The 23,581-nt window shown below is 53.4% G+C and overlaps 9 protein-coding genes across 9 annotated transcripts; 4 read left to right on the plus strand and 5 right to left on the minus strand.

Annotated features, from left to right (window-relative positions):
* The first annotated feature begins 500 nt into the window (after window positions 1–500).
* LY79DRAFT_537554 (ribosomal protein S3) lies at window positions 501–2,038 on the plus strand. Its single transcript, XM_060556682.1, has 2 exons — window positions 501–729; window positions 901–2,038. The coding sequence occupies exons 1-2, from the start codon at window positions 707–709 to the stop codon at window positions 1,661–1,663; spliced, it is 786 nt and encodes a 261-aa protein (XP_060419258.1). The 5' UTR covers window positions 501–706; the 3' UTR covers window positions 1,664–2,038.
* A 364-nt stretch (window positions 2,039–2,402) lies between these two features.
* Window positions 2,403–4,375, minus strand: LY79DRAFT_248613 (magnesium transporter NIPA-domain-containing protein). The gene is made up of 6 exons (XM_060551829.1): window positions 4,322–4,375; window positions 4,179–4,222; window positions 3,920–4,119; window positions 3,608–3,859; window positions 3,258–3,549; window positions 2,403–3,199 (listed from the first exon to the last, which is right to left on the minus strand). The coding sequence occupies exons 3-6, from the start codon at window positions 4,002–4,004 to the stop codon at window positions 2,710–2,712; spliced, it is 1,119 nt and encodes a 372-aa protein (XP_060419259.1). The 5' UTR covers window positions 4,005–4,119; window positions 4,179–4,222; window positions 4,322–4,375; the 3' UTR covers window positions 2,403–2,709.
* Window positions 4,376–8,556: 4,181 nt separating this feature from the next.
* Window positions 8,557–11,349, minus strand: LY79DRAFT_586639 (uncharacterized protein; the record flags this gene model as incomplete). The annotated part of the gene is made up of 4 exons (XM_060560666.1): window positions 8,557–8,579; window positions 8,634–9,050; window positions 9,348–9,972; window positions 10,021–11,349. 4 exons carry the CDS (start codon window positions 11,347–11,349, stop codon window positions 8,557–8,559), a joined length of 2,394 nt encoding a protein of 797 aa, XP_060419260.1.
* A 509-nt stretch (window positions 11,350–11,858) lies between these two features.
* LY79DRAFT_537561 (adaptor complexes medium subunit family protein) lies at window positions 11,859–13,994 on the plus strand. The gene is made up of 5 exons (XM_060556683.1): window positions 11,859–11,977; window positions 12,043–12,486; window positions 12,543–12,745; window positions 12,798–13,605; window positions 13,662–13,994. The coding sequence occupies exons 1-5, from the start codon at window positions 11,975–11,977 to the stop codon at window positions 13,749–13,751; spliced, it is 1,548 nt and encodes a 515-aa protein (XP_060419261.1). The 5' UTR covers window positions 11,859–11,974; the 3' UTR covers window positions 13,752–13,994.
* A 20-nt stretch (window positions 13,995–14,014) lies between these two features.
* LY79DRAFT_646469 (anaphase-promoting complex component Cut20/Apc4) lies at window positions 14,015–17,457 on the plus strand. Its single transcript, XM_060562463.1, has 6 exons — window positions 14,015–15,070; window positions 15,122–15,707; window positions 15,769–16,479; window positions 16,532–16,589; window positions 16,642–16,791; window positions 16,853–17,457. The coding sequence occupies exons 1-6, from the start codon at window positions 14,457–14,459 to the stop codon at window positions 17,176–17,178; spliced, it is 2,445 nt and encodes an 814-aa protein (XP_060419262.1). The 5' UTR covers window positions 14,015–14,456; the 3' UTR covers window positions 17,179–17,457.
* On the minus strand, window positions 17,458–20,408 carry LY79DRAFT_537570 (Gtr1/RagA G protein conserved region-domain-containing protein). Its single transcript, XM_060556684.1, has 4 exons — window positions 19,942–20,408; window positions 18,649–18,764; window positions 18,484–18,585; window positions 17,458–18,423 (listed from the first exon to the last, which is right to left on the minus strand). The coding sequence occupies exons 1-4, from the start codon at window positions 19,945–19,947 to the stop codon at window positions 17,565–17,567; spliced, it is 1,083 nt and encodes a 360-aa protein (XP_060419263.1). The 5' UTR covers window positions 19,948–20,408; the 3' UTR covers window positions 17,458–17,564.
* LY79DRAFT_537572 (uncharacterized protein) lies at window positions 19,883–20,408 on the minus strand. The gene has a single exon (XM_060556685.1). It carries the CDS (start codon window positions 20,397–20,399, stop codon window positions 19,938–19,940), a length of 462 nt encoding a protein of 153 aa, XP_060419264.1. The 5' UTR covers window positions 20,400–20,408; the 3' UTR covers window positions 19,883–19,937.
* Window positions 20,409–20,905: 497 nt separating this feature from the next.
* LY79DRAFT_248839 (macrophage migration inhibitory factor) lies at window positions 20,906–22,630 on the minus strand. The gene is made up of 4 exons (XM_060551831.1): window positions 22,595–22,630; window positions 21,833–22,321; window positions 21,383–21,778; window positions 20,906–21,327 (listed from the first exon to the last, which is right to left on the minus strand). Exons 2-4 carry the CDS (start codon window positions 22,214–22,216, stop codon window positions 20,986–20,988), a joined length of 1,122 nt encoding a protein of 373 aa, XP_060419265.1. The 5' UTR covers window positions 22,217–22,321; window positions 22,595–22,630; the 3' UTR covers window positions 20,906–20,985.
* Window positions 22,533–23,570, plus strand: LY79DRAFT_248822 (uncharacterized protein). The gene has a single exon (XM_060551830.1). It carries the CDS (start codon window positions 22,773–22,775, stop codon window positions 23,457–23,459), a length of 687 nt encoding a protein of 228 aa, XP_060419266.1. The 5' UTR covers window positions 22,533–22,772; the 3' UTR covers window positions 23,460–23,570.
* Window positions 23,571–23,581: the final 11 nt, after the last annotated feature.

Consider the following 23,581-nt stretch of genomic DNA (forward strand, 5'->3'; position numbering starts at 1 on the left):
ATTTGGAAGAAATTGATCTCAGTTTTGGAAAGAATTATTCTTTATGATTTGTATAAAAAAAAAAAGGAAAAGAGACAAGTAGACTGTGTCTCGTTTCCTAAGAGAGTAGTAATTTAGCTTAGGCATTCCTTCACTGCTGAGGAAAGGGTTGGGTGATAAAACAGCAGCTCTCAATCTTGAACTGACGGCTTCAGCTGGGGCCTGTAAATGACTTTCCTTCACTGGCGTGGCCCGGGGGTTGACAACGCGACCAGGGACCTCCCACTCCAACAAGCTGTCCCCCTTGAAACCCCACCTCCGGCAAACGGAGCTCTCTCTCCCGATTCCCGACAGTCAGCCACCACGTGAAACGTCAGCAGCGGAGAGGTACGTACCTCTATCTATCACACGCGCCGCGCTGTCAGCTGGCAGGTCACCACAGCTGGCACACGGTGGAGAACCCTCAACCCGACTGACCGATAAGGCCAGCACAGACCACCAAAGTCCCCTTATCGTCCACCTCCTAGGGCACACAGAATTTCAATTTCGCGGTCCAAAATCTTGCGAGGCACTGGACGACTGGCGAAGCGGGCTACCTGAACAACCTCACTTCTCAACCCTCTCACCCGCCCCCCCGACCGCGAACGAACCGTCGACACCTCCAACAACCCGTCCCAACTATCCCACCCCTTCTTTTTTTTTTCGACAACCGGGCAAAGAAGTCAAGATGGCTGTTCCAGGCACTCAGATGTAAGCCTTTTCCCCCCTTCTGTGTTGCGAAGAATAAAAGGTTTCACCCCCGCCGGCGCGAAACATTTCACGATCTTGAAGGGGGTTGAAAAGAAGGCGAGAAAATAACAAGAAGATTGCGGCGCACAAGGAAATTTCTACACTGGATCGCTAACCAATTCTACTCAACAGCTCCAAGCGCAGAAAGTTCGTCGCCGATGGCGTCTTCTACGCTGAGCTCAACGAGTTCTTCCAGCGCGAGCTGGCCGAGGAGGGCTACTCCGGCGTCGAGGTCCGCGTCACCCCCACGGTAACCGACATCATCATCCGCGCCACCCACACCCAGGAGGTCCTCGGCGAGCAGGGACGCCGCATCCGCGAGCTCACCTCCCTCATTCAGAAGCGCTTCAAGTTCCCCGAGAACTCCGTCTCCCTCTACGCCGCCAAGGTCCAGAACCGCGGTCTCTCCGCCGTCGCTCAGTGCGAGTCCCTCCGCTACAAGCTCCTCAACGGTCTCGCCGTCCGTCGTGCCTGCTACGGTGTCCTCCGCTTCATCATGGAGTCTGGCGCCAAGGGTTGCGAGGTTGTCGTCTCCGGCAAGCTCCGTGCCGCCCGTGCCAAGTCCATGAAATTCACCGACGGCTTCATGATCCACTCCGGTCAGCCCGCCAAGGACTTCATCGACTCCGCCACCCGTCACGTCCTCCTCCGCCAGGGTGTCCTCGGCATCAAGGTCAAGATTATGCGCGGCTCTGACCCCGAGGGCAAGGCCGGTCCCCAGAAGACCCTCCCCGACGCCGTCTCCATCCTCGAGCCCAAGGAGGAGCAGGCCGTTGTCCAGCCCATGTCCCAGGACTACGGCGCCAAGGCCGCTCAGGCCCAGGCCGCCGCCGAGGCGCAACAAGCGGAGCAGCAGGCCCAGGAGGGCGGCGAGGAGGCCGAGGCTCAGTCGTAGGAGGCTGCCGAGCCGCAGGTTTCTTCTCATGTCGTCGAGGAGACTGCTGAGTCTGGCGCCGGCCCGGCTGGTTGGTAAACGACGTCAGTTGGGGAAGGAAAAAAAAACTTTTGGTCTGCTTTCCGCTAGCTTCTAGTCTCTATTGTCTACTTTCCCAAAAAATACCAGACAGACTTGGAGATGACAAAAATGGGGGTGTTCGCGCGAACCAGGCACAAAAAAAAGTTATCGGGAGGACGGGGGTGTGGAATACTACTACTCAGGCGTCTTGATCAACATTTGCATCACTCTGCGAAAGGGGAATTCGGATAGTTGCGACTGGCTTGTAATGGTAGAACAAACCATGAAATGAGCAACGAAATCATTCAAGTAAAACGATGGTGCCTTGCTATTATACTCGCTTCGTCCAAGTGACGGACGCCCGGCGTGCATGACAGAAGGGATTGGGTATGAAGCCCTGCCGGAACCGCGTTCGCAATCGAGGTCGTAACGGGTCCATGATGTTCTCAATTCGCCAGGCTCCTGGCCCCGGTCTTACGTCTATGATGCTTTGAATGCTTCTGGACAATGCACAAAAAATGCCAGTCTCCGGGCGAATCGGGGTATGCCTCTTGTAGTCACGCCCTCCCGCATCGTCGCCTCCCTAATCGTACAATAGGTGCCTTCGCACGTGGTGCCATGGAACCCCCAGTAAACGCCCACCCCTCCCCCCGGGTGATCCCTCCCGTGCCGATGATGCTCCTCGTGCCGTGGCAGAAGTGAAATAGTGTGGAAAGCTTGATGGTTCTGGTTTCCTAGTGCTTTCCCTTTCCCTTGCTTAGGGTGCACCTGCACCTTTTCCGTAGTAGGTCTTTGCCTCTTTCATGAATCCGATCATGTCGTGGAGAACTTCTCAAGTCATATGGCTGTGGAGAAAAATGTACAATACTGCCCCCATATCGGGCTCCTAATAAGAAATGTTGCGGAAAAAAAAAGAAGAAAAAAAGGACAATTGCCGCCTCAACGTCTACCCATGACTAGAGAGTAGACGGTTCCACTGTACCCTCTCATCTGTTGGACCTCTGGTTCTGGAGCTCGATTGTCTCGTTGTATGATTTCGAGTGGCCTTTGGCGGATCCGTTCGCTCTATGATGAGCATCGTCGTCGTCGCTTTCCTCGGCTAGATCAGTGAGACCGAACTCGGCACCAGCCTCCTCGTCATAGGCCCTCATCAAGCCAGTCGTGTCACCATGGCGACTACCGATGCTCATGCGGTGGGGATCTTGGCTCCTGCGGGCTTGCATGCTCAGGCGAGTTTGGATGGTGGAGATCATGTCCGTGCCTGTAGCATCATCGCCACCACGACCGGCAACCAGATTGTGTCCGTTCGGGTCGGATCTCGAGAGGTTCAACAGGTAGACGCCAGTGAAGGTAACGAGGAAGCCGCAGAGAAGGGATATCGTGTTGACCGTATCGGTAGTGTTGAAGCCGCCGAACAGAATGAAGGAGGCGCAAAGAGTCGCCGTCGTGAAGGTTACATAGTAGAGGGGATTGACACTGCATCGTCTCTCGTTAGCGCAGTCCGAAGCGCGCACCACGGGACGGCTATACTCACATGTTTGTGGGGAACTGGGCAAGTGCCTTGTTAAAGTAGTTCATTTGCGTCAGGATGCAAACGGTCGTCAGGATCATGAAGACGTAGGTCGAGGGGTGGCTGAACTGGTTGTTTCCGGCGAACGTGAGCTTTAGTGCGATTCCGAAAGCCTTGACTGACATGACAGAAATTGAGCCGACCGTCGAGCAGATGGAGAGGTAGATGATGGGGTTCTTCCGTCCGTGAACCGGCGCGACCTTGTAAATCATGAAGACGGCGAAAGAAGTGACGGCAAATGCATACAGCAAGAAGCCTGGGGTGGCATTAGTTGTCGGTCGCATTGCGTTCTACCGCTGGAGCTGCAGACTTACCAGGCTGGATGGCGTAATGCAGGATCTGGTCAATGGTCTGGATGTCTTCATCTGGGGGCGCATGAAGAACAATGATGACGGCTCCGATGAGACAGATTGCACTTCCCAGGCGGCCCAGGACACCGAGCTCTTCCTTCAAGAAATATGATCCCAGAACGGCTCCGATGAGGACAGATAGAGCTCCGAGAGGGGTGACGAGAATGGCTGGCGCGAAGGCATACGCGGCAAAGTTGCAGATTTCCCCGAGGACCACTGAGCACCTGTTAGCGATTTGCAGCCATCAGTCGAAGGGCAGGACCAATGCAAACTCACAGGTCGAAATTCCAGCCCACCACACCGGGCTCTTGAGGTACACGTATCCGTCGCCTTCGAAGCCGTGACGCTCTTCCGCTTGCATGAGACCCTGAGGTGGAGGGTTAGCTTCCACACTTGATAAAGGTAATCGACGTTGCCAGGGCGGCCGCAATATTCGGAAGTCGCGCGTACCTTTTTCGTCACAACGAAGCTAATACCTGCAAGAAGGCACGGTTAGTGGTGGTTCTCGAGTGTCTTTGAAAAATTGTATGCATACCAATGGCTAAACTGGACGCCATGGCGAGGCCGAGGCCAATGTATCTGCGCGAGGTTGATTGTCAGCTAACTAGAGCCCCGAGGCCAGGTGGAAGTGGTGGCATCTGGATGGCGACGAGGATGCCGGCCAGGTCGCAAACGTACTTCTCATCTAGCATCATCTTGCCGAAAGTGAGTGCGCCGACTGCGACAAAGGTGAGAAAGAGTGACGGTATTTGTTAGGCGGATGCGCCGTGGCGAGGCGGTCGCTGTAGAGAATGTCGTACCCCGTGAAGGGAAGCTTGCGAGGCTCGCGCCGGGCGAGGTAGAGCGATTGGAGTGATGGCCGGACCTCGTCAGCAGCGACACATGGGAATATGGACCCTGGGGACACTGGCGGTGGCGGTAGCTGTAAGATCTGGAATCGAGCGCGATGACGGTCGTGAGATGGCGGCCGTCGTCGTCTTCTTCGCCGTCGTGGTGGTCGAGTTGGAGAATCGGGGCCTGGAGTGAGGTCGAGGGAGTCGTGGTGGTATGCGAGTGTCGGGGTCGAGAAAGGTGGGTTGGCGCGACTGGGAGGCCGAAAGGGGAGGGAGGGCGTTTCGTGGGATTTTGCGAACTGCGAAAGTGGTACGTAGCGGACAGACCACAGATGGATACCTATCTTTCTAGGTTTATTCCTGCGGTAGTACTGTGCCCAACCGACAGAGCAAGGCGAGAAACGGACAAAGCAAGGCAAAGTAGTGTAAAGCGAGGATGAAGGTAGTTGTGGTTTTGGTACTTGCTGGGAATGGTGCAGTGTAGTATGTGGTCCCGTAGCAGAGAAGGTGGTTTACGTAGTGGGTAGGAGCGTGGTGGAGGAATGCTAGCCGGCCAGATAGGGACAGGTTTGAGTTTCAGAGCCCCCTGGGGAGAGGGTTAGAGAGGTGTGCCCTTTCAGGTCTGGGGAGTCGAGGAGTCACCCGCTCAGTGGTTTGCCTAGGAAATAGGTCATGTACCTAATGTACGTGTGCGACAAGGGTGCGTGTTCTCTTTTCGTGTTGCCCGTTTTTTACGAGTTCTGAACAGTGAAAATGAGCAGAGTCAGGTACCGGACAAATAAATTTCAACAACTGATCCTGGAAACATCCCAGTGCCTCTGCACAAAGACGGGAACTTAGTCGCCATGCCAAACATGTTGAGTGCAGGTGGGTCCATCGTACCTGTATTCGTACCTGTGTTAAGTATCGACCTGGCGGGAGGGTCGAGAGGGGCTGAGGCCGACCGCACGGGGAACAGCGCGTTGGGGAAAATAAAGAGAGAGAGAGAGAGAGACCTGGCCAGGCTGTCCACTTTGGAGGGGAACAAAGTACGGAGTACACTAGGTACCTACTAACTGCTCAGCTTGCTCAGCCTGCTGCGGCTGGGGCGGCTGGGCAATGGACATGATGATGTGAGGTGGCATGCATGGCCTGCTGTCGTGTAGCAGGAGTGCGACGGGGACTAGAAGCGCTGTAGGATTTCTAGAGTTAAGACCGTGCAGGTCAGACACGGACAAGCACTGCAGACGACGGGCGGCGAGTGGCGGGATCAGTGGGATGGAACGTTCATCGCATGCGATTTGGACAAAAAGGCGATTCCTGACACAGCCAAATCTGCAGGGACGTCAAGCCAAGCCTCTTGGATATTCGAAACTTTTCCCTCTCGTCTTCGCCTGTGCCGTGAAGTAGTCTCCGCTCGCTGCACAAGATCGAGAGGAAGAGGAGGGAAGGGGGGATCTTAGTATTCCGTATCCCTTCCATCCATCTTGAGCCTCTCCCCCCTGTTCTCGCGTGATCCTGAGCGTTCTGTCCTGTGTTACCCTAGGGCGATGGCGCCGACGCTGAGGTCATCGCAGAGGTAGGGGTCTCGGAGCATCACCTGGACTAATGCAACTCGACTCAACTTCCGACAGGGGTGACGGCGCGTAAGGGGGACTTGATGTGTGAGGTTCCGCTGTTCTCTCCTCAGGAGGGCTACACAGTTTAGCAGCGCTCTCCTGAAGTATCAGACCGACCAGTCTTGAGGGGGTTTGAGGCTGCCAGCCTAGGCTCTCCTGTCACACGGAACTTATGGCGATCAAAACCCCTGGACCGCTTCCGTCAGGATCTAGGTGTGCAGTGCAATCCGCCTATTGTTGGGAACAGCAAGAACACATGCTAGTCATGGCTTAATTGTCTAGCCAAGGAAAGCACAGTGCTCTTCCCCCCCTGTCGAATCTCCATACGAAGATCCGATCCCACAAAGAGGGAAATCGGCATTTCTATTTTTCTCTCACAGGCCAAGTGGGTCCTGTTGAAACCGGTTCATTACGAAATGGCACTCGTCTACGTGTAAAAAAAAACCACCACACAGCCACATTTGTGTATTGTTAGTTAGGGTGAGTCGTCGTCACCAGCAAACGGGAATCTGTCGAGTCTGCTTTGCCAACACGGGCCGCTACAGCAGCCAGTGGCTGCCCAGGACTCCATGCCGTACCATAGGCAATGCGTGGGTAATAGTGCCATGGCAGAGAGGAATGTAGAGGCGCCATTCTATGCCGTAACTCGTGACCAGCGCCTTCCTGTCCACTGCCGCTCGAAAACGCGACCCACACGCCCCCTCAGCATGCCTCGTGCTCTGTGTACCCATGTCCAATTATCTCCAACAGACACTCTCCCCGGATCCCACATCCCGCTCAGGCGAGTTGCAAACAACCTGCCAACAAGTGCCATGCCGAGGGTCTCGCACAGCAGACATGTACTGTAAATTGTCCCTTGCTATGCGGTATCCCCCTCCTTTCATTGTGGAGGGGAAACGAATCCAACAACCTCGCAGCGCGTGAGCGACGGCAGGGCCCCGCATAACGGTGAACGGTCGCCGCCGAAACCAAACCTGCCATCAGTTTGTCCCTCTCATCGGGGAGGGGGTTGATTTAAGAAATCGATACACGGAAAGAGAGCACGCAGGGATTCCCGCGCCATACTAATCCAGAGGCAAAACGGTCGACAAGTCGGGGAAAACTCTACATCAGCAGCCCTATGGTTGGCAGCATGGGCTCGTTCTCCACCCATACAAACCTTGGGCTCGCAAACTTCCGTCAATGGCAGTTAGTCAAAGATCTCGCCTGCGGCCTAGCCACCTCAATGCCTCTAGCTCAACTGAATCGCCGGGTTCGGGTCGAACCATACTCATATTGTGCTATGTATTGGAGCTCGAGCTTCGAATAACCCTCTTCCTCGCAGGGTTTCCTGATTTTCCCAGAATCAAGCCTCATGTCGCTAATCTGCGTTCCTGGTCTGTTGTGGCCATGAACCAAACATAAGCGCTTCAACATTGGATGAAGAAGAAAAAGACCGGAATAAAGTGCGATGGAATGCGTCCTAGGTAAAATCTTGCACTATGCATGCACCATGCAGTCGTCTCATCCTGCACCCTATGCTCAGACCGCGTCCCAAATCCACTGCCGTCAATGGCATCTCAGCACGATCCCTTCATAATATCAAACATAAGCTGTTTGATGGCTCCTGTTGGCCGACATCCTACGAGGCTTGATGAGCCTTTGTTTCACGTGATACAACCACAGGCAAGCCGAGGCTTAGACTTGCAAGGAACGGTTCACTTCCGGCAGATTGACTCAACAAGGACTTTAGCATAACCCGCCCTGCTACAAATCGATAAGAAAATGCGTGTTCTTCATTAGGCAAGTTTTTTTCTGTCGTATTCTGCTTCCTCGAAGGACTCTACGCATCAGCTTGGTGATATATGGCACCCTGATTCGCCTCCTTCCAAGAAAGAGCTCATCTGAGACAAAGGCAGCCAGTCATGAGAACTAGATACCCTGATGACATCTAGATGCTGATCACCCCCCGCGTCTTTTCGCAGGAAGACTTCATACTTCACCTGGCTGAGCAGACCTTCTTGGCGCCTTGTTCATGTCCTTTCTCCGACACGGTTTGGTTACAAGAAACATTAACCGAGTCAGTGGGTCTGTCCCATTGCTTTTCATTCCCATTATACGCCAAAGATCCCACCAAAATCGCAAGAGAATAGACGGGGGTATCGAGAAGATTCGGGGGGCCTGTATCAGGAGGAGTGTGTCGTCCGTTCAGTACACCAGGTCGCCGCCTGGTGGGTAATTGTTGAATGTAAAAGCTGCAAGTCAGTACGAAATTCAATGTCAGAAGCCTACCTTGGGTGGGCAATTGTGGTGTTCCAAGCGAAACACCGTGATGGTCGTATAGGACACCATGCCGAGTAACAGTCCCGTAGTTGTAGTTGCACCGTGGGATTCGAGCTCGCCAAGATGACCAACAATTGGGTCCGAAAGTCCAGCAGACCTAAATCCTATCTGCGTCGGTGGAAAAGTCATAAAAGGGGTTAGTTGTGAGAATGCTTGAAGCTCAAGACCGACGACGCTTGACGTCTAATGTGTGGTTAGTCAAGCAAATTCCTTGATTTTTATAGACATAAGCCATACCTTTCTGAGCTTCGTCATCCAGCATGTCGTCCACATCCGATCTCTGGCGTTTGCCAGAGATCGAAGGAGACTTCGCAACATCATCGTCTTGGCCAGGAAACTCCCTCCAATCAATTTCTGCTAGTTCGTCGTCCTGGCCATGGATCTCAGCGCCATCAATTTCGTTTTCAGGCAGGTCGGCATTGAGATCAAGCTCATTGTCGTACGTCGCCTCTTCATCGCCGTTCAGTGTCGATGTCGCACTGGTATTGGGGGTTACCTTGACTGTTGGGTTCACGTCGACACCTTCGGCAATCTGGTTCAAACTGTGCGTGAGATCCTCGTCTTCTGGAAAGGCCTGGACGTCCTCGGCAGCGTTAAACGCGTCGACTTCTTTCGCATCCCAATCGAGTGGGTTAGATGCATCGACTTCTGGGGCTTGAATTATATTGTCAGCGTCTGTGGTTGAAGGAAAAGCCATGCTGGTATCAGAATCAGAATGCAAGTGGCGTCGGATTGTGCGGGTATGGAATCCTTTGTTAAATTCCAGATACGAATGGCTTAGTTGAAATTGCGTTTGTCGTTGGGCAGAATATCGGGTCATCCGCACTAAAGATTCGTATCGAAAGCCATCTTCCTCCGCCGTCTGTGCCGCTGGAAAAGCCGAAGAACAAGTGGTGCAAAGGCAAAAACTGGGGTAGAAACAAGGGGTTGATAGGAAACAGTCGGCATTACCATTTTCTCCGTGGTGTTCAGGTAGCTGGTCTCCCATGTCTACCACACTGGTGTCTTCAATGGCGTTAACATCCGCAGCTACGGTGGACTCATCCATGGGGGCAGCTCCGTTGTTGACCATGGTCGGCTCGACATCGACGTCGTCTACAACGCTCGCCTCTGGCTGGATGGAATCTTCGTTAAGAGCACTTTGTGACTCTGCATTGCCATCTCCATTGATGCCATCGTCAACATCGTCATACTCGTTGATGTTCTCGTTGGTCTCCACAGTTTCATCCTGAGTCTTGTCTTCATTCAGGTCGCCACGCTCACTCTCGCGAGGGGACTGTGGCCATGTAGCAGCATCGGCATTGTCTTCTTCTCCAATCAGGTCGGCCTCGTCATCCAGAATTTCAGGGGCTTCACTGTGCGCCCTGGATGCGAAGTAGAAGCTGATTTCATCGAGGCCTTTGCCATTGTAGGCATCATCGACCAGGGAAAGCCATCGCTTCTTGCAGTTGGGCCGGGTAGAGAGATACGCGTAGAGCGGTTTTGACGCGTTGGGGTTCTGGTTCTTGACTAGTGAGTCAAACACGGAGATAATCTGGCCCAAGGTTATATCGGAAAACACATCTGGCTGGCTGGACTTTGAGCTGGTCAGTAAGGGTTTTGTTTCCAAAGGATGGAAGCTTACTTCAGCAAATTCAAGTCCGAGCTCGTCGATCTGGAACACAAGCTCGTCGAATGGACCGAGTTCATTGGCAAGCTCTCGACGGAAACCTGCCAGTACGCCTTCTATTTTGCAGTGCAAAAGCGACAGGTCATGAAAAAAGCATTCCTTGCCCTCACTATCCGGCGAGCCGTAAAAGAAAGGATAGTCGATGCCTTTGTACGAGACCGTGATTACGGGAATATCCATGTCTTCGTTGGGTGACGTTTCTGCCGAAACTGACGATTGCACATCGGCAAGCATCTCATCATCGTACATTATATGCTCGTGGTCCGATATGGCCTCCTCTGACACCATGTGGTCGGTAGCGTCGGCAACTTCGCCATGGTGCTGCTCGTCGGTGACATCATCATCAGTAGCAGCAATGTCGCTTTCGGCGTCCCGTTCAAGCTGAGAACCGTAATCTTCGCCCATGGAATAGTCCTCGGCGCCTTGTTCGCTAGGGGCATTGTGAAGACCCTCCTGAAAGGTCTCAAGACGTTCGAGCTGGGTGTCACTGACATCTGCCGAGGCATCGACAGCTGAATCGCTGTTCTCCGGATCGGGATCAGCTGTCCCATTCACATCATCCGCCTCTGAATCTTGGGTTTCGGCAACTTGCCCTTCTTCCGAAGCAGGGCCAAGGTCAACAGCAATAGCTTCGACGTCTGTTTCGAGGTTGGCAAAAGCGCTAGGAACGTCCTCCAGCGCTTGGTCAATTTCGTGACACTCCGCTTCTTCATGTTCGGATGATCCGTCGTTTAAATTTGCAGCATCTTGTGCAACCTGGTCTGCATCACCAACCAATTGCCAGTCATCGTTACCAGTCTTGGCGTGACTATCGTCTTGATCTGCATCCTGTTCATTGCCAGAACCATCCTCCCAGCTGATTTCGTTCTCGTTGACATAAGCTCCTTCGGCTTCCGTATTATTGACAGTATTGAGAATTTCAGTCTCGTCGAAGTAATTATCCTCAGCTTCCGTGGTATGTATCTGATGGACGGCTTCAGAGGCGAGCGTAGTATCGAATTCTGCACCTTCACCCTTCAACTTTACATCGGTAACCGCAGAAATGGTCTCAATGTCAGCGTCGACCTGCACGTCGATGGCTTGGGCCTGGTAGTCTGACTCTGCAGGCGCCATCTCCAAGATCTCCGACCCGTCGGGGTCAAACTGAGCGTTGGACGAAAACGATTTGTTGTTCGAGTCTTTGGCTGCGACGGCAGGTACTGCCAAGTCGTCTTCAGAGTAGTCGATGTACTCCTCGTGTTGCTGAGCCTCGAGGCTCGGGGGCGTAGCTGCTTCGGTTGCCATCCCCTCTGATTCCGACAAGTCGGAGATGACCGTTTCTGAAGGAAAGAGGTTTCGGTTTCCCTCTGGATATCAGGACGATCGGCGGTTCGGTTGGGTAGTTTAGGTATCGTAGACCGGATGTCCGCTCGACGAAGCTAGCGAAATCCAGTTGTTTGGGGGTATCGATGGGATGTGACTATGAAGCTGAGTTTGAACCCTGAAAGTACTGGCCTTTGACGTTATGTTCGCTGGAGAAGTTGAAAAGTTGTCCGGAGGAGGCATGCCCTGGAAAAGGGAGGAAATCGTTGCAGGACAAAGAGTTGAAAGTTCAAGGTAGGGTCAACCAGGTGGAGTTGAACCAGGCGCGTTAGGAATTTAAAAAGGGCCAGGTGCCACCCCCTCTGTGTTCCGTAAGCGCGGCTAGACGCGCCTTCTGGAGGTAGCTTCCACCTTACTCTTTTGGGGCTAGTTCCAGCCGCTGTGCGTAAGGTTAAGGTGGCCCGTGCACTGGCCAGATTCACACATTCGGCTCAATATTCGAGCTCCCCATGTGGTCCCCCTTTGGCCCGGGACCTCGAAGTCGAGTTGCGACAGCCCGTCTACATATTCAATTCGCCCTTAACACTGTCACAACACCCCGTCCAAAATGGTGAAGCGCCTTCTTTCCATCCGTATTTTGCGTAGACTGCAGACAGAAGATGCTGACTTGAATAGGTTGTCCTCGCAGCGTCGATTTGTACCCGTGGCGGGAAAGCTGTCCTCTCCCGCCAGTTCAGGGAGATGCCACGATCCCGCATCGAAGCCCTCCTTGCGTCTTTTCCAAAGCTGGCTGATAGTGGCACCCAGCACACGACCGTCGAACAAGATAATGTGCGCTTCGTTTACCAGCCGCTGGACGAGCTCTACATGGTGCTCATTACCAACCGCCAGTCCAACATCCTTCAAGACATCGACTCCCTGCACCTGTTCGCGCAGGTTGTCACCAGCACATGCAAGAGTCTCGATGAGAGGGAGATCCTGAAGAATGCGTACGAGCTACTCAGCGCTTTCGACGAGCTCGTCACCCTCGGATACCGCGAGAACTTAACCATCAGCCAGATCAAGACCTTCCTCGAGATGGAGAGTCACGAAGAGCGAATCCAGGAGATCATCGCACGAGTCCGTCACTCTACTGTTCTGTGTTGCCAAACGCTTCATACTAACATTTGCTACAGAACAAGGAATTGGAGGCGACGGAGGAGCGGAAGCGAAAGGCCAAGCAGCTGGAAATGCAGCGCAAGGAGTCGGCTCGAGCTGGCCGCGTCGGTGGTGGCATGCCCAGAACGCCCGTGTACCCGACTTACACCCCTCCGACCCGCCCGACGCCAACGGATACGTACGACTCGTACGAAGCTGAAAAGAACAAGACCTTCAACAAGTAAGTTGCTGTGTGGTACCAGGACATGGTGATCGGCGGCTGACATGTGCAGACTGAATGCTCCTAAGGGCAAGGGTATGCAATTGGGCAAGAAATCCAAGACCACGGACATGTTCGAGCGTGTTCGAGGCGAGATGGGCCCCGAAGTGGACGATACGCCCCTTATCACGCCATCCCCTGCCCATGTTCCCGAGCCTGCAGCAGAGCCCCGAGTCTCCTCTACCCTTGACCGTGATGCTATCCACGTCGTGGTCAACGAGGCCATCAGTGCCAAGCTGTCGAGAGAGGGAGCCATCAACTCCCTTGCGATAGTTGGTGATCTGAGCCTCCGCATCTCCGACCCTACCTTGACCAAGGTCAAATTGAACCTGACGGCCAACGCATCTCACGGCGCCCAGTTCCGAACGCATCCCAACGTCGACAAGAACCTCTTCAACAGCTCCAAGGTTATCCAGATGAGCAACACTGCCCGCGGCTTCCCCACGAACCAGTCAGTGGGCGTGCTGCGCTGGAGGGCGACGGCCAAGGCAGATGATGCCAGCGCGTGCCCCATTACGTTCACAGTCTGGATCAACAAGGATGCGGACAAGTACAACATGACGGTCGAGTATGAGCTGACGGGCGGCGACACACTTAGGGACGTCAGTGTGATCATTCCCTATCAGGTTAGCGAGCCAGTTGTCTCGAGTTTCGATGCCTCGTACGAGGTCTCCGGAGACTCTCTGGAGTGGAACATCGGAACAGTGTCAGACGAGAACCCCACAGGATCGTTCGAGTTTGAGGCCGAAACCAACGATGAGAATGACTTCTTTCCCATGACGGTCAGGTTCTCAAAGACGTCTCCTTTCATTGACGTCGATGTAAGTTGCAGCTCATGAAATATGTCCATGACACAAACGCTAATGTATATGCCTAGGTCTCCTCGGTTTCCCTACTTGAAGAGGATGAGGAAGTGACTTTCTCAAAGGAAGTCAAGTCGAATGCAGACAACTTCTTGATTGAATAGAGAGCCGAGCTCCAGTAGCTAGCTAAGGTATCTTAGATTGAGATGAGATCGTTAGTGGTTGCATTGTTGAGCGCCAACCCAGGAGTTTCCGAGCAGCGGGTTTGACTGGCAATGTTGGGAAATTGCCATTGCAGTTGGCTGCATGAAATGAAACGTATCTTAGAGAGAGAAACAGGGCGCGAAAGCACCTGCAAAAGAAGCTATTTATTGTTGCTGTTGTTGCCAACCCACCCTTAAGCGCCGTTATTTTTCCCACCTATCCACTCCAATCACCTGTTAGTACCTACTTAAAGTGATGTGTGTTCCAGTCACTGGAAAACGGGCAAGTGCACCCAAGGCCCACTAATTGCAGGCAGGCTCGTTATCCGTAGCGTCCCTGAAAGCGCACACAAAACACGAGCCTGAAGAAGTACATGCATGCTGGTACCTGCCCTGAGGTAGGCAGGAGTTGCGAACCTCAAAAAGGCAGTCGACACCCAAAACACCTGCTCTGAGCATGACCGTCGTCCTCGGAGCAGCGAGTTGGATCAATTGCTTCGCGTCTCAATTGGCAGTTATTCGGTCTGGGCTTGGTTCTGCTTCGCTCACTACCTTCGCCTAGGTACCTACCTGGGTAGACGTAGGCGCCTTCCCTTAGGGGACCAGCTATGGTTTCTCGAACAAGCACCATTCGCACAACATCACGAATAGCTTCGTTTTCTCGCGATGGCTAAAATCACACAGCTGCGCTCTTACAGCGAGACCAGATTCGACCACCGGGTTGCAGATGGGTTTCCCTGCAGCAACCCGACCGTCGATTTGTCCGTCAGCTGGGATGCAACGGGGAAGAATCTTCTGATATACCGACCCAGGGAACAGGTTGTGTCCAAAATCCACCAATTCGCAAAACCTGGCCAGCAAACACCACAACCACAGGCCGTGAGATGGAAGCCGGATGGTAATTCCGTGTATTCAGCGCCTATGGGCACCTTTTTGACTGACTCGGTGATAGGTCAGTTCCTCGCTGTAGGCTGGAGTGACGGCTACGTAAGGTTGATGGGCTTGGAGAACAACAAAGCTGCACATCATATCCGGGTCTGTGGAGACAACACAACAGCGCCCAACATCACCCACATCGGCTGGTCACGCAATACCGTAGGCAAATCAGGATTTCGATACCAGAAGACATCGTCTCAGCCGTGGCAGAAGCTCATGTCGGAGGAGCTCGAACTACCTGCGGGACTCGCCTCACTAGATTTTCCGGGAGAACTCACCTTCTTGGAGGTGGACTCGGCACTGCCCAAGATCAGCCCTTTGCCTAGCTCAAGTGCTGGAGCAGGGTGCGTTAGCTTCCCCAATGGTTCCCTATTTGTGGCTGACCGCGATTGCAGCGAAGATGGGCTGGTGTTCACGTTGCGGACAGGCATCGAGTACCTATTCCAACCTTTTAACAATCAGGACAGCGATCAAGTCTTCGTAATGCTCGTGGGAACGAGCGATGGCCACCTTCATCTCAGCATCTACGACTCTTTTGTTATTGGCAACTTCCGATATACCCTGCCAAGCTCAATGTACAGGCCGGGTGTCCTCCAGCTAGTCCAACATGCTTCTCATCCAGAGGTGTCAACCCATGCTCTATTCCTGAAACCCTCAGCCGACGACGACCAGGCATTGTATCTTGTACCTATGGACCTACCTTTTATTCCTCTGTCGCCGATTAACATCTCCCTCTTGGCGTCCAAACTCACGACACTGCAAAAGTTGCTACGATATGTGAAGCAAACGCAACTGCATATGCAGGTGGAATACAAGAATACGAGGGATCTGCCTTCTAAGTTCTTGCGCAGTGTAGAAGGGGACCTGGAGCAAGCTTCCTATGGCCCGACAAACGTTGTTCAGGCGTTGTTTCATACAGTTATTACAGGCCATACATACGAACCTGTTCGCGAATGGCTTGTCGATAGCCTAGCTGAGCGTGTAAGTTCATGATATTGCTATTGTTGAACTCACATACTTTGTGGCTAAAATGATCACGCAGGGACATAAACGATGGGATAAGGCCGTTGTATCTGGTCTCGAAAACTTGCGATGTTTGATACACGAGAACATGCTGCCCGCACTGGAGAGATGCGCCATCATTCTTAGCCGTCTACGTGGGCTAGCTCAGTTTTACGATTCAAGGGACGACATCGGCTTCACTGTTGCCCAGATTTCCCGTGCAATGGACATCGTCTCTTGCCTTACATTGGTTGGCCACAGGATCTTGCTCAACGTCATGGAAGAACTCGATCTCTTCAATGCCTTCTCCACTTGGATGCGATTCCAGATCGACCGTCTCGCTGCCCCAAGCTCAGCAAGTGAAGATCTAACGGAAAAGGAAGCCACCATGGAGAACAGCAAGGTGCTAGTGTACGTTCAACGGTACCTTGTGGAGAGCCCTATGGCCGTATTCTTGGACGAGGTATCCAAAGAAGACTACTCAACCAACTGGGAGCGAGCTGAGAGCGGAGCATCAATGCTTGAAGAATTGGACACGCAGCTCAAGCGATGGGAAGAAGGACAGTCTTATTTAAAAGCTTTCCCGAATGTCAGCTTTCTCGTCGATTACCTTACTACTCGCGCGAATGGAATCTTCAAAGATATTGCCGAAGCACAGAAGAGAAGTGTTCGCTTCGGACAGCCGACAAAGATCGCCTTGAGCCGCAATATTGCTAGGTTCGATTCCACAATGTGCCCAGAAAAGAAGGAGGTTCGTCTGATACTGCGAAGAAACCACGATCATTTGCTAAATTGTCATGCAGAAGGAGATTGACGGACTTATCTTCGCGGCTGTTGTCGAAGAGGGATGTGACCAGAGTGGTAAGTGATTCTTCTTAACGTCCGCCTGAAAATAATGCAAACAATCTTACAGTCTTCATCTTCCGCACGTCCATCGGCATCATCAACGGCATCAGCAGCAACGTAACCACCACGACTGCAGCTCTTTCTGTAGATGATGGCAAGATTGTCGACGTCAAGTTTCTGAACAGCAGCACGCTGGTTCTGCTTGTATGCAAGCAAGGTACGTTGGATTCAGCAACCTCTTGACCAAATGACTAACTCTCTTTACTAATTCTTCACAGGCAAATCTGCCAACATTGTTACGATCCCGGTTCAGTCACACAGCATTACATACATGCCCTACCAAGAGGGAAATTTACCCATGACGCAGGCTCTCTTTCAGCAGCTACAGGGTGAAGCAACCACATTCCCGCTTCCCGAGGACCCGTCTTTCGCGCCGGCGCGGATGGACGTTCAGGACGCCTCCGATGCGCGCGGCGAAGTCCCCGCCCGCGTGTGTGTTCTAGGTGCTAATCGGACCACCTACAAGGTCTTCAGCCTCGGGTCTGGTCTGGACGACACGCAACCGCCGGAACCGGCGACACCGAGAGCGGCACAGGGCGCTTAGAAGACGCTTGTGCCCCTGACGCCGGGGAACATGTTCAAGGTGCCGGCGAAGCGCTTCACGCCGCGTAGGAAGAAACGTATGGGTGTGCTGGAGGTTCAAGAGTTAGAAGAGGCGGCGCTAGATGGGTTATTTCACAGACTGCAGTCGCGTACACCTGATAGACACGGACAGAGGTAGTCAAAAGTGGATAGATGGCTCATATCACGAAAGCGAGAGAGAAAGAAATCAGAGTACTTTAGTGGTCGTGCAACAAGAAAAGAAAAAGAGAATAAAGATTTATTGTACAGAACGAGCCAAAACGTGCGGAAAATCTTCTTTTGATGGATGTCTGATGCCTACGCTCCTCAAGCTTCCCCCACTTGCCATACCATCCCCTCTCTCGCTCCTCACTTGCGCGACTTTGTAATCTCAAAGAACTCGGTGATGCCCTGAACGACGGCCTCGACGTTCATATTCACGAGAGGCATTCGGTCGTATGAGTCTTCCTTCATGATGGCCACGAGGGCGAGGTAGCGGTCAACCTCGCGCAACATGATGGGCCGCTGCGAGTCGTGCAGGACCATGCAGCTCTCGGCCCAGTTGCAGGCGACCTGATCCTCGACCTTTGCGTTCCACGGCTCGGCCTCGAGGCGCTTGCGCTGGCCGTCGGAGCGCGGCCAGGAGCCGTAGACCTCGGTGATGTCGATGATGACGTCGATGTAGTCGGAGCAGATCTCATACGAGGCCATGTCGGCAGTGGCCGAGTCGGTGGCAATGTAGATCTTGGAGAGCACGTCGAAGAGGTAGGCCTTCTCGAAGCGACACGTGCGGCAGAGGTTGGTGAGCATGGCCTCGAGGGTGCCGAGCTGGGGGATGAGCTTCTGAATGACCTTGGAGAAGGCCTCGAAGATGGAGTGGTTGTAGATGGACGTCAGGTGGAAGGTGACGGGGGCGTTCTCGAAGCCGTGGTCCGAGAGCTCGTCCTGGATGCGGATGGTGATGTCGCGCTGGATATCGAGCTTGTAATCGTCCGAGAGGCCGTCGACCTTGTGGATGAAGACCTCGATGTTGATGTTTGGGTAAAACCGCTGGAGATTGAGGACCGTGGCGTTGAGCCGTGACACGGCCTCGAGGTAGTCGTCCTGCGCGTCAATGACCCAGATAAGGGCGCCAATCTCCCCGAAGATGGCGTCCATGTCGAAGTTTGGGTTCTCAAAGAAGTCGATCTGGCCGGGGAAGTCCCAGACCTGGTAATCCATGAACGATCTGGGCGGCGGGTGTCAGTGGATGGTCCTGCAAGCTTGGATGAGACGAATCGCTTCTCACGCCATGGAGTCTTTTTGAATACGAGCCGTCGACTCGAGGAACAGCGTCTCATTGGGCGGTAACTTGTGAAACACCACACTTGATATTGAAGACTTGCCACTCCTGTTCATAGATCAGTGTCGGGCTCAGATGAAGAACAAGATTCTAGGGGGCGTCGATTCATACCTTCTTTGACCCATCAGAAGAAGTCTGGGTTTCCCCTTTCCGGGGGGTCCCGGAAGTAGCTCCATCGGCTTGTTCGCATCTGTCGGCGGGACTCCTTGGTCCTGATCGTAGACACGCTGAAGGGTTAGCCTTGCCGGACTCTGACGACCGTTCGCGCGAAAAGCAGCATTATGGACAGAAAGACCCAGGCCGTCAACCGCTTGGGACAGCATTGAATCAATTGAGGGGTGTGATGGTTTCATCCCAAGAATCACGAGATGTTGCTCTGGCAGACGTCCGCGATCTTCGCCGACCTAATTACACGGCGACAGCGTAGTATCCGAGGCTCAGCAGCTTTCGTCAGATGTAGTCTCGTCGAGGCTCCTGCCACGTCGCGAAATATTTTGTGTTTGCTGGTATCTCAGAAAGGTCGATGCCATAGACCAGGGGTCTCGATGTTTGTACGGGTTCTCGGACAGGTCTCAAGGCTGACCACGGTCCAGGGCGAAAAGTCAGGAGGCCCCCAGACCTGCAGGATTGTTCTCGTGAACATGTGTGTCCAGACACTATGAGAGGAACGCTGTCATCTACTCGCTTGCAGTACCTCGAAAGTTGTCGCCAGAATAACTATCTTGGCACAATTTCGGTCGAATACGACCGGCTCCAACGGGTACGCGCAGGATGAGGGAATCTGGCGGCAGGCCTGCGCATCTTCACATGGGGAAACCCGTAGCTTGTCGCAAACCGCTCGCGCAACGGCTGGGAGGAAGACCCTGCGCCGGCTTTGAGGCAAAACTGGGCAAGCTCTTCTTTCTTCTGCGGATCTCACCGTCGTACAGACAACGCATTATCCATGACACCGTGGCTCAGCCTCCCACTCCATCGCCCGGAACTATGACTCGACCCTTGATAGGGGCGGACGAACAGGCCAAACCGGGCTGTAGTTGGGTGAACCCTAGCTATGACTGCGGGCGTGACGCAGGATGTTGCCGGACTGCGCAAGCTGGCAATGCCCCAAGAGGTGTTTCGAGCCGCATCAACGGCAGTATATGTGTTTGGCCGACAAGCGTAGTTGAAGCTTGCTTACTCAGTCAGGCTGAGGAAACCAAGGTTGGCCTGGCGTTTCCGGTTCGGAAACGGTCTCATACAAGAAACATTGTAGGCCGAAAGGCTCTCGTCTTGTACCCCTTGGACGGTGTAATACGCAGAAAAAAGATGAAGAGAACGCGGCGGCTCAAGAGTGATGGGGGAGGGACTAAGAAAGAAAGAAAGAAAGAAAAGAAAAGAAAACAGAAGCAAAAGTCAAAATCTCACCTCCATCTTCCGCGCAGGGATTTCTCCTCCGTCCGTTTCCTGTTGCTGTGACTGAAGCGCTCCTCGTGTTCGCTGCGCCTGTCCAGAAGCCGCCGAAGTCGGTTGTCCGTCACCTTGACCCGCAGCAGCGACGAGCAAGAGGACTCCAACTCTTTGAAGACGCCGGCAAACAACAAGTATCGCAATGTGTTTGGAAACCCTTCCAGCCCTCCGACGATAAACGAGAAATAAAGAGAATAAAAGGCTATGCGCTGAGCTTGCGTCTGCCGGTTAGTCGCGCCGACGTTGAGTTCCAGCCTATCACAGTGCCAATGTGGAGGAGGCCGTATTGCGGATCGGAGTGGAATGACAAGACATGCGACGGGGGTTGAAGCAATTGGTAATTGGTATGGAGGAACAATGACGATACAGCGCGATAAGATAAGAAGAATTTGGACACCCACCTGCGAAAGCCCCATTTTAATTAAGCGAGTTCGTCTCGCTTGTCCACGGTCCACCCACCCCAGCCTCACAGCGCTTGTCACCACACCCTTGAAGCACTTTACTTGCAAGTTGCTTGTGCGGATAACCGACTGAGACATGCTCATCGCCTGTTTCTTTCTATTCATGATTTTTTGTAGTACGTGGTTTGACCATCCAGCGCCATACATCGTTTAACTCACCCCTCGAAGGTTCTCGATGCAAGCAAATTGCCGCACCTTCACCGTCGATAGCAAATGGAACAGCGAGCATTGAATTTATCGAGTGCCAGTCAGCTTAATGGCATAAGTGGAGCTGGCCGAGGTGACTGCAAATATCAGTCTTCCCGAACAGCCATACCTCCAGTATTGGAGAGTCCAGATAAGATTACAAGAGGAATAGCGCCCCTGGACATGAGCTCCTAGCCGCCTACCCAGGCGGGCGATTATGCATAACTCCACCTCCCTATTAATCAATGCAGCGTTTTGGTTTCCTACAGTCTCTCAAGTTCCAATTCGACCACTGTTGCAAAGCCAAATAGCGAGCGTAATACAAAAGAAACACGTCTGGGAAGTTGAATGTTGTTTACAGTTGTATGGCATCGCTCCTGGGGGAACGAGAAAATAGCGACGAGACGAAATTGCCCTTGCGCTTGGCCGGTTTGGTCTTCCTCATATAGTCCCCGTAGGTGTTGGTGGGAGCCTTCTCAACTTCCTTGAAAGGTGTGTCCTTCTCATCGGAGGTGCTGTTGACGGCATCAGTCTCGGGAATAGAGGGGATGAGGGGCGCGTCCGTGGCGCTGTGCGGAGGAGTGAGCTCCTGCTGAGCAGTATCCTTTCGTGGAGAGGCGACAGATTCCCTACGGAAGTCGAATACTGAACCCCTCTTAGTTCCGACAATGGATCCGTGACGTAATGCCGACATGGGCTGGGACGCCGTCAGCACTACCCTTCCTCTCAAGATGCTTCTCCGCGCGGCCTACCTTGCCACCGAGACTCTTGCGGTTGCGAGCGCGGCGTTCAGCAATAGTCTCCTCCTCTTCGCCAGTTACCTCGAAAACCTGAGAGGCAGTGGTCTTGCCGTTGACAGCCATGCAATCAGCAGGCACCTCGACGAACTTGACGTATCCACGAGCTGGCGGAACGCCAAGGGCTTCTTGAAGGTGCCTCTGTAGCAAAGCCGAATTCCTCTTGTTCTTGGCCATGCCAACCTCAAGGGGAAGCGCATGGATAGACATCGTATACGCTGGCTCGAAGGTACCTCCAAATAGCATGCAGGCCCCATGCTGTAAGTTGACCACGATCGAAGACACTGGTCGCTGATATCTGACCGACAGCTGGTAGGAAAAATCTGTGATGAAGCTGAACTCGTCGTTGATCTGCACAGGGAGTTAGCCTCGGCTGCAAGCTGCGGCTAGAGTGCTACAGCGTACAATCACATTGGTGCGCAAGTCGGTCATCACGACGGCCTCGCTGAGGATGCGGTCCTTAGACAGGTTGGCCTCTCTGTCGCCTTGGAACGCCTCTTCATAGTAAGAGCTCCTACGCTTCGCCAAATCGGCAGGTGTCTTGGACTTTCGGTTGCTGCGAGGGTCACCTGGGAGAGAATGGTGTACGTCTCTCGTCAGGCCACCATCCCCCTCGACAATGGGGGTGGGAGCAGTTGAAGGACGACGGTTCATCTTTCGTTCAGCAAAAGTAAGTTTGGTTTGGGCGGTCACCGGTCGATGGGACGTGGACTTGTCGCTTGTGGTGCTGGAGGAGGAGGTGTTGGACTCCTTCAGGGGAGAAGAAGGCGGAGAAATGGGATCAGCCATGTCTGCGACAGTGTCCGAGGCCGAAGACGAGATAAAGGCGATTTCGATGGTGCTAGGAGTTGGGATAGTTGTATCAGAATTGATTGTTTGGAAACGGTGGTTTTACTAGTAGCGGCCGTGTTAGTCTTCAGCTCCGCGCAGAACCCCCTTAGCCTGACACACAACAAAAAAAGACACCAACCGCAATCACCGAGTGAGAGCGGCAACTTAACATGGACCTGTTGATTAGAGACCCCTTGTACTTGGCGCAGTACGTTCAGCTGTCATGAATAGAGTGTAGATAGGTCGTGCGCTCCGACGCACGGAGTTTCTAGTACTCGGGCCTCCCAAGGATTACGAAAGGAAATAGACCCCAAAAAAGTGTGAAGACATACGTACGTTTTGATTATTCAAAGGTCTTGCCAAGAAGACGCCGGCCTGCCAATCCTTCCAATGTTTGGCAACGAGACGGACTGGGTGGGAGCTGGTGTAGTTCCAAGGGCTCGACGTAAATAAGAGAGCTGCACGAACGAGCATTTGCTAGGCTCGATAGATTGGTGGCAAGAGTGACTGTTATATGAGCCGAGTATCCCAAGCTAGCAGCTGGTTGCCAGTCCAAAGGCCTACAAGGACGCGAGTCGCTGGGGTGGGAATTGGTGCAAAGCCAGTTGGCCACCAGCAACGCGAGGGGATGGTTGAAAACGGAAGGAGCCAAGGCCACATGCGAACACCGCGCCTTTCTTCCCGCTCGACGAGCGCAGTTTGGTTGAGAGAATGGTCGATCAGAACGAACGGAAAGAGGAAAGATGGAGAAAGAATGAGGGCTGGACCGGACTGGACTGGACGAAGCTGTCCCGAGCCCACGTCCTCTTTACCAACTTTTCGAGGCATAGTCTCGTTACTCAATTGTCTGCGCCTGAACTGTATGCCTGTCGCCGGGGTTCTCTGGTCGAAGGTGGCACACGACATGAGCAAACCCGCAATCATCCCCATTTTGTCTTCATTCATACCTTGCCTTAACCTCGTTTCCACTTTGCCATGTTTTCACTGCATCCCTAAATTGCCGCGCCGCATGTCCGCAGCCAAAGAGATTGCCTGGATTCCGCACGCTTCCGCAGCCGCCATTGCCAGGGCAGGCATAGGTAGATCGAGAGACATGGCCCATGATAGCTTAAAGACCAGACGACAGGGTCCTAAGCCCGAAGATAGCTCTGGCATGCGGGTCAGCCCGACTCAGTTTGCGGCAACCTTCAGTGGTGCCTGAGATGTCAGACTGAAAAGAAGAGAGGAGAGGAGAGGGGATGGACAAGGCCAAAGGCCGCACGGCACGCTGCAGGTTGCTGCTCGGCCAGCCGCATTATGGACGGTGTCACGCCCCAGTCAGTG

This window comes from Colletotrichum navitas (genome assembly GCF_030913465.1).
Source record: "Colletotrichum navitas strain CBS 125086 chromosome Unknown LY79scaffold_4, whole genome shotgun sequence".
NCBI classification, from domain to species: domain Eukaryota; kingdom Fungi; phylum Ascomycota; class Sordariomycetes; order Glomerellales; family Glomerellaceae; genus Colletotrichum; species Colletotrichum navitas.